The sequence below is a fragment of the Watersipora subatra genome, chromosome 4, assembly GCF_963576615.1.
Source record: "Watersipora subatra chromosome 4, tzWatSuba1.1, whole genome shotgun sequence".
NCBI lineage: Eukaryota > Metazoa > Bryozoa > Gymnolaemata > Cheilostomatida > Watersiporidae > Watersipora > Watersipora subatra.
Window position 1 is genome coordinate 22,405,295 of NC_088711.1, and position 12,171 is coordinate 22,417,465.

The 12,171-nt window shown below is 35.6% G+C and overlaps 1 protein-coding gene across 1 annotated transcript; it reads left to right on the forward strand.

Annotated features, from left to right (window-relative positions):
• The first annotated feature begins 26 nt into the window (after nucleotides 1-26).
• LOC137393121 (bifunctional apoptosis regulator-like) lies at nucleotides 27-11,137 on the forward strand. Its single transcript, XM_068079542.1, has 6 exons — nucleotides 27-383; nucleotides 2,362-2,625; nucleotides 4,540-4,667; nucleotides 4,813-4,941; nucleotides 10,044-10,101; nucleotides 10,986-11,137. The coding sequence occupies exons 2-6, from the start codon at nucleotides 2,362-2,364 to the stop codon at nucleotides 11,007-11,009; spliced, it is 603 nt and encodes a 200-aa protein (XP_067935643.1). The 5' UTR covers nucleotides 27-383; the 3' UTR covers nucleotides 11,010-11,137.
• Nucleotides 11,138-12,171: the final 1,034 nt, after the last annotated feature.

Here is a 12,171-nt window from a genome sequence, read left to right on the forward strand (position 1 = left end):
CTATAGCTGGGTGATTCGGCAACCGTTGACGTACGATGTTTACGATAATCGTATATACTGCGCAACATAAATATGTAGCGATTAAACATCCGATTTAACAACTTAGCTTGTGGCCTAATCACTGTCCAAAAAATAATAATGAAAGAAATTGCAAGTTTCAACTATTCCTTCATCGTGTGATGACGCTTTTTGTAAAAGCTTCGAGAAGACGTTGTCACTTGTTCCATTCATCTAGCGCTTGTACTACTTAATGCACATTGTTCAGCTAAATAAGTACCAGTCGGGCTTGTGACATATTCAGTTGTTTATAGTGTCTAATGCGTTGTTCATAACAGCGCATTTTGAAGAGGGTAATTATTGCCTTCATTCGTTTGTACATTCAGGTAAGCTTTACGTTATAAAATAAAAGGCCTAGGAATCTGGTGAACCACGTTTTATTTGCTTGTTTTGCTCTCTAGTTCTTTGTATTACCCCTTTTCGTTTGACTAATGTGCTAAACTGTTGATACTGCTTTTCATCATCATAACGCCCAAAGTAGTTTCCTGATCAACGATTCAAATCGCGTATCATTTTACGTATATATCACTATGCGCTTTCAGATCGTTCTTCTACATGTAATTAATTAGAAATAGTTAAAAAGCTAAGAAAATATGAAATCCATATTAATGTAAGAGAAAGTTAACTTTTATTGTTGTGCAGGTTTCATTTGCTTATAAAGTTATAAACAAGTTAGTAAAGATGTCATAGTCATGCTATATATTAACAGCTGAGGCGTTTGTTATTATAATTACAGAGAAACAAATGTTGCGTTAATTTATTATTTGAGAAGTCTTGCATTTTTAGCTGAACATGTGTAAACAAGTTGCACAGGTAAACAGTTGCACAAATGTGCGCATGGCATAGGTTGTGCTGACAATCACTCACAAGTTGAACGAGGCAGTAAGGTGAAAGTTATTTTTAAGAAGAATAGCAAATGAAAACAAGCACACATAGCGGTTTGAAAAAGATATAACAGTTACATGTAAAATTGGTTAATAGACACGGTCTCATTAGTCCTTATTACAGAGCTTGGCAGTTTTAACTTGAGTGACACCATGTTTGCAGTGAAAGACCGAAAAGAATTCCATTTGCTCAAAACATGAATATATAAATTTATGAAAGCTATTCATAACATTTTTAATGCCTATTTAGTTTATCAACCCTTCTGAGCCATGGTTCAATAACATTTTAGAGGCAGTATTGTGTTTGCCAACTTGGCATGTGTCACCCAGTTTCTAGTATGCTGTTCCGTACAATGTGCCATTTGGGAGAAAATGATTCCTTAAATTCTTAGCTGTTGTCTTTTCATTTGTTGGAAAGGGTTGAAGTCTGTGAATGCTTGATATGTCCTACATAATAAATAGAGTTTATGAAACAAAAATTTAATGGCATGGGCCTACTAAATGCAAGTTGTTTATGGTTTATGGTTTCGATAAAAAGTAGGCAGGTTATTTTTATAGTAAATTTTTTCGCTGTGAAATAGCGCTGTTCTGAAGTGTTTTTATTTGTGCATAATATGAATTGTATTTAACAATCGTTTAAATATGTTTCCATTTCAACTCTCTTTAGATCTCCGAGCAACCTCATGCCAAATGAGGTTTGTTTTATGATCAATTAAATGCTTTCGTGTTGTAGGCAAACATTGTATGTGTTGTTAAAATACATTTAGACAGTTGATAAATATTATATATACTAGAGAAATGAGAGACACACCGAAGGCAACAATCTCCCGTAGAAATTCATATACTACATGGATGCAAGCCAAAATTACTAGTGAATCTTTCTGTTTGTATGAGAATTTTACATTTTAATACTAATTACAACATGTCGTAATATAATTAAAAAAGTGTTTTGTAATGTATAAATTTAAGCATACTGTTCTTTTACATTTTAATATCTATAAATGTTTGTATATATTAGGTATGTCTGTTTATCTGCTCTGATTTTAGCATGTGCTTGCGCGACATATTGCATATTATGACTATATGAAAATAAAATAAAGTTGTCTTAATAACTATTATTATGCAGTGTCAGATGTTCATTTCTTAAACTCTAGACAGTTTATAAACAAACAAACTGACAGCATGTAGATAGCTATATCATAATAGCCAGTCACTCAGTAAGTGAAATTATGGTGAAGTCTATTAACTGAAATAGAACCTTCTCATCACCGAAATAATACGGAGCATAGATCAAACTCTCTCAGAATGTACATGTAAAAAATGTTTCAACCTTATAGGAAACTCTAACATTATCTTATACAGCAATTAGTTATACGTGTAATCTATAAGGATTTACTCAATGATCTCTCATTGACGTTAGATGGAATCTGAAGATGGTAGTGGAGATCGATTGGATGACAGAGAGAATGGTACGGAGTTGAGTTGTCTCGATGAAAACAAAACTCTAACTCCCCGTGATTCTACAAGCTGTCTTTCTGCCTTAGAAGAAGAGTTAACATGTGCTATTTGTTTTGAGTTAATTGTGATGCCAACAAGTCTTACATGTGGTCACACATACTGCAGACACTGCCTTGCACACTGGTGTGATGTTGGTAAGAGGATGGAATGTCCTTCATGCAGAGAGGTAAACAGCTAATGAAGTATACTATGTTAGGTACAATTTGCTGTTGATGCTGTTTGCATTGCGTAAGGCCTACTCTCATATTTATGACGTGGCATTTTCGTCCATCACTGCGTTTATCGTCTTCATTGGTAGTATGAATGAAGCATAAGAAGCTCTCTCAGCTGTCAGCTCATATCTAAGCAATGATATAGGTTAGTATGTGGCCCAACAGCTGTGTTAGGTATTTACGGTCAGATGAAATGCAGCTAGGGAATGTACATTCAGTAGACGCCAAAGTTGTGCCCAATCTATGCCTTAACGTAACATGTTAAATGGGAGAATATTTTACAAATTGTTCTATGGTTTAGATTAAGAAGACATGATTTAATCAGTTAGGTTGGGGTGTGGTTCAACAGATATAGTGTGGGTCAACAGATATAGTGTGGGTCAACAGATATAGTGTGGGTCAACAGATATCATGTGGGTCAACAGATATCATGTGGGTCAACAGATATCATGCCGAGTATGTCATGTATAGTCAACCTCTTCTCATTGTCCTAACCTAGCACCTAATAATCATTCAACTCTGTTCTCAAAGTCTTTTCCAACTTATTTCATTTAAAGTTCCTCAATGTTTAAGAAGAGAGACTGAAAGACAACACTGAAAGGTAAATGTAAATAAATATAAAATTGTCAAGAGATATGTAAGCCAAGTTTGTTGAACTTTGTCTGATTCGAACACGAGTAAGTTACGCAGCATATTTATTTACCATCTTTACCTATCACCTGTCTTTAATGTAATAACGATAAAAAAACTTTTTATTCTATCTAAATTTTGCTTATGTCCTTTAAATTACATCTTTCTAGATTGTACTTCTTGTATTGCTATCTGTAATTGTCTGCAGTATTAATTAAAGACAATTACATTAATACAGTTGAAGTTTTATTAAAGTAAGTTGGAGGCTAAAATATTTATAAATTACAGTATGTTTTTATCGAAATATTTGCTCTAACATGTAAATGTTCTAATATAAGCAGGTCTTGAAATGAACAAAATTCGTATGTAGATGTTTCACTATATAAATGTCAACAATATAAGCACAACCGTAATTAATCATCGCAAGTTAACCTAAACTTTGAGTTATTGCTGCGATTAATACTGTATTATTATCATTGCTAGTTAAATAGTTTGTATCAACAAACTTCTGTTGTATTATGTTAATAAGTATCTAGGCCTGAATGGAGTGTCTCATCATTTAGAAATAATTGAATAGTTTAATGATGAATGAACTAACTTCTGCATTCTGTACGAGTTTGTTTATCAAAATGTAACCATATATCGGGTTGTCTGCTAAATGTTAGGTAACTTTAAGGTAAAAGAATAACAATATTGCATTTGCACAACTTGTCGAAATTGTTTAATTAACAAAGTGCAACCAGAAATGCTGGAAGTGTTTTCATTGGAATTTATAAGAGTTGCCTTCTTTGATAAGCTTTTGCTTACATCTACATGCAAGTAAACTGGAAAGACAACTCATAAAGGTGTGAGTTTTGCTTCACAGTCACAGTCCAATTAAATCACTTTACTAAGAAAACTTCCCACTGTTGATTTAGGAAGTAAAAAATAGTTTAGTTTAGAATTTTGGGTTTACTATTTAAAAATTATGTTATCTTTTAATATCGACATTATTTATTTGTATCAATTTGTTAATAAAATAGAACAATATTTTCCTGATGTGTTTTGATCAGATATAGTGTAAGTCTTCCAGTTACCAGGATACGGCCTTACCTCAAAAGTCTTGTTTGCAAATTTGCTTGATTTTCAAATTTTTTTTCTTTTAAAGCAGCATATTTCAATAATCCACGGTAATCCAAATTGCGGCTAAGCGCATCACACTGACAATGATACACTGTTATCTTGTTTTCGATTTGCAGAAATTAGTTGGCTTACCCCAAGAAAATGTGCAAATCAAGTCTTCGATTCAAAAACTGTTCCCAGAAAAATATGATTATCGACTTGAGTCAACTATGGCAAGTGCTGAAAATGTGAATGCTATTGAAGGGTATGTTGCATTCTAGTAGCTCCTTATCTCAAACACTTACTATGATATCTGGATTTTATATTTGCTTTTGCTTGCTGGCCAGTTTTGCAGGTGTAGCATAATTATATCGTACATATGTAAAGATTGTGATATATTAATTTTACAGTTTCGAAGCTTTGGTAAAGAAACACCGTGATGAAGAGGACATCACAGCAGCTTCCTGTGGCTTCTTCATAGGTGTGGTCATAGCTATTGTTGCTATAGCAACGGTGTACTTCATGATGTTTGGCTTTGGGTAAGTCTTCAGCGATATAAGAAAGGTTGTATATTCGTGTTGCTATGTCTACAATCATAGTTCGGGTTGCATTGGCCAATTGACTGAATTGAGCCCGACCTTACTTGCAGTGGGCCTGCTTTTTCACAATACACGAAGATAAACCATAGAGAAAGTCTAGAACTCTGGCAGTCTGATCTTGTAACTCTTCCTTTATGCAAAAACTTTTTAATTTCATGGAACACTGCTCCTGTAGTGCAGATTGTTATGCATGTATATAGGTCAGTCAGTTTAGCACAGTTAGTAGAGCATTAATATAGCAAATGTAATGTCAAGAGTTCAAACCCTGAGCATAGAAGTCTTTTATCAAACACGTTGATCACTGCCTGTATTATTTCCTCAGTGCAACCATATTAGGCAAGATTACGAAACTGAGTTTTGTAATTATATAGCTTAATTGTGAGAAGAAAACATAGAATTTCCCATTGTTAACTCTGTCAAACTATGAAAACTGTAAAAATGCATAGTACAATCTAGGAGAGCTAACTCGACTGGTCCAATATGATCCTTTACTACCAGCCATTTTGCCATAAATTGCCGATTTAGCTTCATGATATGTATACAAATTTCTTTTAACATCGAACTCCATCTAGAACATTTTTGTTATATATTTTATTTTGCCAACATGTTAATAAACAGTGCTATGCAAAAAATTCAATTTATCTATACTTTGTGCATTTGCTAAAGCTATGTGAAGCTACGATCGCTACGAAGCTAAAACTATCCTCTACAACGTTCCTTACTATTCTTACTTCTCTTACAAAACTATTACTTTCACCACCATCAGAGTCAGTGCTGCTACTTTAATTATCTGTGTAATCACTAAAATCTGAATCGGCGAGAATGTCATCAACATAAGTAATTCTTTGTTTTCTAACTCGGAAGTTCTTACGAAAGCCATAATAACGCTATATAGTTCAAACGTCAAAAAGAAAAAAATGTACATTTTTGAGTTGGAAATTTCCAAACAAAAATTTAAAATTGTTTCGTGAATTCAGGCTAATTTTTTAAACGAGGTTTCGAACAACACTGTCAATGCCATAAAAATGCTCAAGATCGTTGGTTATGTTGTCAACGAATAATAAAATTAAGTTACTATGTAATTGCTGGGAAATTCACAAAAGTGCACATATGGCAGTCGACTATAGTTTTCGCATAAATGTGCATACGACAGTAAGAGGGTTAAACTGTAGGTTGATATAAACAGCCACTAGCCTGTCGTTGTAGAGAAGTATGGGCTAAATCATAGGTACGCAAGATGTAATCTAAAGCTAACTGTTATTAATAATATGTGGTCAAAGATAACAGTAGTCCAGGCATATGTATATACTGTACTTTTCGGACTATAAACCGCACCCCTATATAAGCCACACCTGCTTTATTTTTCAAAAAATGATAATAAAACAATACATAGGCCGCATTTTTGTATAGGCCGCAGAACTCAGGACTTTGCTTTTTAACACAGCAGCAACTTTTCTGTTTAAAACGAAACAGTACCTAACAGCATGTTCCGTATTAGCCGACGCTTTTTAACCTAGTGCCTAGCGGAACAGTACCGTTAGGCATTGTTTCGTTTTTTCTTTCACCGCTCGAGGCGCACAAACCGGAGATTCTGGTTAATGCGCCCTAGCGGTAAAAGAAAAAGCGACAGAATAGCCGCACCCTTATATAAGCTGCATGGCTCAAACCATCAGAAAAAAGTAGCGGGTAACAGTCTGAAAAGTACGGTATACAATATATATATATACATATATATGTATCTTGAAAGTTGAAATACAAACTAGGAATCTGTTGACACGCACTCTCGCGGCATCACACACTTCACATCACCTGGTGTGTTTGTTATCACCAAAGCTGACTGGAATCCTATTGCCTTCAACTTCAGTTTACCGTAAAACCTCTAATTGAACGCCATGCCGCTCTATTTTTCAACCCTTCTTTAGTGGCGGTCAATTGGAGGCGGCGTTCAAATAGAGGCTGGCAGTCTAATTTTCAAATGGCTCTTCAGAAGATAAATTTAGCATTATTACGGGCGAAGCGAATGTCACCTATATTTTGTCCTCTTTTTTCGGCGGAACCGATATTAAAAATTTTGAATGCATTAAATATGCTAACTTACCTCTAACTTGTCAAAGACATCTTAATAAATGGGCATCGAGAAACCCAGAAATATCTCTACCAGTTGATATCTATTGCTGGAAATTGACCTGCGATGATATTATAGCCTGTGTCCTTCTTTGCAACTTGTTGGACTTTTCAATTTCTATTTCATTCTAAATTTAAAGACATATTTTTATTTTATATTTATATTTAACATTGTTGAATAAAAACTCATTGCACTCACTGATATATTTGCTACAGCTTACAGCCAAAACTAGCTTTTTATGTGCAATAGAAGTGGAGTTAAGAGCATCGATCTACTGTAAGCCGTGGTAAGATAGCCGCAAGGATGCTATTAAATAAAGTGCTATAAATCTGCGTATTTATTAGTTATACAACAAAAATTTATCAAATGATACAAATATATTTTATGAACAAGTGACATAAAATGGTTATATTACATGCAGAAACAAAAACTAACATTTTTAAAACAAAAATATTTTCATCGTTTGCTCGAATAGCTGCGTTCTGATTGTTGCTTTCGATGGAACGAACATCTTCTACATGTAGTTGTCCAATACCTTCCACAATATCTTCTGGCTTCAACTCTTCTTCCGCACTGCCAAACTAGACGAACTTAACGTCCAACCAATTTTTGACAGAGCAAAACTTTTACACACTGCCTTTAGCACTAATGCGATACTAAAAGTTTGCTCGCTAAACGTAACCTTTGGTCCAAAAATTGCGAACCAGATTTTATATGCATGTTCTTCGCAGTATTAGGACCGCCTTAAACAAGCACTACTATAAACCCGAGACAGTTAGTAGTTATTTCTATGGCGTTGCTTTCCAAGTTTCATCTACCATCATAAATTTAAACCGTTTTTTTAATCTGTAGGCTTCTTCGAACTAGAAAGACTGCATTAAACATAGAACTACTACTAGCCTGATACCGTTATTGATTATTACTACGGTGTTGCTTTCAAAATTTTAAGGGAATAAATGGAAAGCTTTGAAATTACACAACGAGAGTATTAACTGTTATTGATATAAACGATTTATTATTAATACAATTTTATGGACACTTTTCTACTGATCAGTTGATATTATTGGCTCAAAAAGATGAAATAATGTCAAAGTGGTGGTCAAATGGAAGTGGCCTTCAATTGGAGATTTGTGGAGGTGTATTTTTCAACCCTTTTCTCGAGTGGCGTTCAATTAGAGGTTTTACAGGATATCAAGAAATGCGCTCTGTTTGAGATGTTTTCGCATGCATGTCAATGATAAAGTCATCTATTACATTTGTTCTCTCAGCTTGCACAACTCCCTACCGTTGAGTTTGTTCTTATATATTTACAGTTGTGGCCAAAAGTATTACCACCCTTCATCATTTTGTAATCAATTAGGTTTTTGTCTTTTACCACCACTCTGTTCTACCCAGACCAGACAATATGCATATCAAATGATTACTCAGAAGATTTTCTATCCTTTAAAAACATTTATCTAAAACAAAAACTATCCCAGCAGTCTCTGGGGCATGTAAAACCGGAGTTATTTTGGTGCAAAATTTGGAATTAATCTCAGAGGACAGTTCCTCAGCGAAAATTGATTTCTTGTTAGAGGTTTTGATCTCGTTAGAAAGATTTTTGCGCAGCTTTCTAATGATGCGGAATATGCATGGCTAAAATAAATTATGTAGTAAGTAATGTTTTTTCAAAGTTGGTCCAATTTTCGCTAAATGAACTAGGTAACAAAGGCACTAGTGTTAATACTTTTGGCCACAACTAGCCGAGTTGTATTGTATTATAGATGGCGAGTTCATTTTTTATCACAGATTACATCCTCATCACTTGTGACATCTCTTTAAGCTTAAAGATTTACTTGCAACAAAATTCACATTACAGTTATTTGGTATCAAAAGATTCACCATGTCTTACTTGCACCTGTGTTGTAGGTGCAAAATTTGTGGAAATGTGATTAAAATCTCTTAAAAGCTCAAAAACGAACAGTTAATCACCGCCATCACGAAAACGTCGCAGTTTAGAATCTCTTTATTTTGATGATGTTCTCAAACATTTTGGTTATTGTTTTGACACGTGATGTTATCACGCGAATTGAAAAACTAGTAAAAGGCTCAATATAAAACGTCTCGTAACACTAGTTTATGACAAACACTTCGGGTTTTACCGAAAAGCCTATACAAAATATAGATGCTCGCTACTTCACAGTGTTGTTTCGGCTTGGTCTAATCGTCTAGTCGTAATCTGATTATGTGACCCATACTTCCTGCCTAACAGCACGAATAATTTTTGCAGCATTTTTTGACTATCACAGGTGACCAACAGGCTCCTCATGTTTATCAGAAGATGATATGCACTCCTTCGAGCTAAGGTTAAAAAATTAACGAATTTTTACGGTAGGTTGTGACATATTGGTGCTCAAAATGACAGCAGTACAATGATGATGAAATAGACGCGCAAGGACAATAGACATGGTTTTATTGAATGCGAGAACTATATTTGTGAAAATGTTTCGACGAATGAGGTAGCATTCAATTGTAAACAGAAGCCATCTTGTTAAACTACGTCCCATTTGAGCCGATTTGCAAAAGGGTTCTAATTTACGGCATTTCCGTGATGGCTGCGATTACTTGTTCGCTTTTGAGCTTTTAAGAGCTTGTAATCACATTTCCACATATTTTGCACCTACAACACAACAGAGTAAGACATGGTGAATCTTTTGATATCAAATAACTGTAATGTGAATTTTGTTGCAAGTGAACCTTTAAGGGAGCACTAGATGTAGAGGTGCTATCATCTCGATGCCAGCAGACATTATTAAATCTCAGATGTCTATGTCATTTGTGTCTGTCGTATTCGTTTCTATAGATGCATTTGGAAAGAAATGGGTTCATGCAATAGTTAGTTGACTTTTATCAATGCTCATTTTACGCGATTTGCCAGTCTTCATCATCATCAACAGTGCGTTGATATAGAAGAAACGCTTTCTCTTTCAAAACAGGTTTGTGCTAAGTCCATGCTGGTTTCCAGTGTCATATGTAGACCAATTCCTGGTATGGTTGGGTTAAGAGGTGACCTGCAATGCACCTTAGTTGCTGTATTAAAGCTAGTGCCGACAGCCTTAGCTCCCCTACTCTTTTCTATCCAAATTCATTATACATGTTTCCCCGATGCTGCAATCCCTTCAAGACAAGCTGTGATAACAGACATTATCTGCGGTTGTTTTATAAATGAGTTTGGGATGATCTCCAATGGTCTTTTCGCCTCACAAACAGGGTGCAGCCGGTTTACAGAGCCAAAAGGCAACTCTTATATCGTCAAGCGAAAAAAATACTAAGTTTTAATGAAAGATTGCTTGGGTAGCAAATCTTCAAATAGATAGTCATGGGGTGCAAGGAGTAGGCTACGTGCTGCCAACACTCAGGTTGGCAGCACTGACTTTCACAATGCATCGCACCGTGCTAGCTAGGGAGTAAGAAGTATTCCTGGGTGACATCTGGCAGAGATTGTGTATTGTTAGTGCGTGTGCGTGCGCCAGTGGGTGTGTGTGTGCGTGTGCCTGTGTGTTAAGGCTTATCACCAGCCTACAGTACACCTAAATCATGCTGACATTAAACGCGGCTTCAGAGTTTTTACCTGCCTGCATTGGGCTTGCTGCTCTTTTGTTTACATGGAATGCATTTATCAGTTATAATGTTAGTCAGTTTTGATAGTCATCAAGGTATGATAACTCCTCTTTACTACCCATCATTGCGCAACATTCGAACTATTGATTTTGTTGGCTAATTATGGTCATTGTTGACTGCCACACTGCCATATGGTTGCCTTTTTCAGAAATAGTCACATGTTGTGAAATGGGATTTATTGCCTCTGTGTAATTAATAGGAGCTCCAAATTGTGGGCGGCTAGACCCTTAGAAAAGTGGGACACCGAGGACGTCTCGCAATGGCTGGAAAGCCTTGGCCTAGACTCTTATAGAGAAACATTTGCTGACCAGCGGGTAGATGGGCAGATGCTCGTATCGTTATGTCAAGCAGACCTCGAATCTCTTTTTTATATGCACAACCCTATGCATCAGCGACTGATCTTGAATAGTATTGAACAGGAAAAAACTCGCTCACTCTCGCCTACAAACCTCTGGGAGTATAAGGATATAAACAGAGGCTACACATTTTTCCTTTTGTACTCATTACGCCGCACACCAAGGCTGGCACTCCTTTATCTCTATAAATACGATAGAAAAACATTTGACTCATACCAGCAAGCAGTGGAGGGGTGTGGAAGTAGCTCCAGTGAGACGTACAGCTGGTGGTTTATGGCTGGCTCGTTCATTGCTCCACAGATTTTACACATAAAGTTTTTGGTTTGCTTTACCGATGTGCATTTTTGGATAAGTATATTTTTAATTATTCAGTGTCTGTGCAAAGCTCTTCTTGACCTTATCAATATTGGTAAATCATTTCATGCACCGCAAAATATCTCTTATTTTAATGTTTTTCTGCGACCATTTTTAAGCATGTTCATGTTCTACTGTTTGAGTTACATATGGTGGTTGACGCCAAAATTACTTACAGATGTCCTGTTCTATATAGAGATGTACTGTACACCCATTTATTATATAAAGTGCCTGTTTCGAGAGCTAGTCCATCAACAGCACAATTGAAAGGTTTAACCACACCTCTGCTCATTGTTATACTCGGGAACGCATTATCATCGCAAACTTGTGGCATTGTGATAACTTTGTTTTATTTTTGTTATGGATATGTATTTCATTCAAATATAGCTCATTGTGAGTTATTTATAACATACTATAAGCATAACTTACTGTTATGCATATGGAGTTACACGATGCACGTGTTGTACTTGTTACTATACATACGGTACATACGGTACATGTTTATGTATCTATTTGGAGTAACTACTGTAGCGTTCCTACTACGCGCTGTATTATGTGTCAAGGTACAGCGATTAATTATGCCAGTTGTGAGCTATTATTATTCTCCAAGATCTTATGCAGGTCATTATAGTTGACAGTAGCACAAATCTTCCGCTCTATCTTTTATGCCACCAT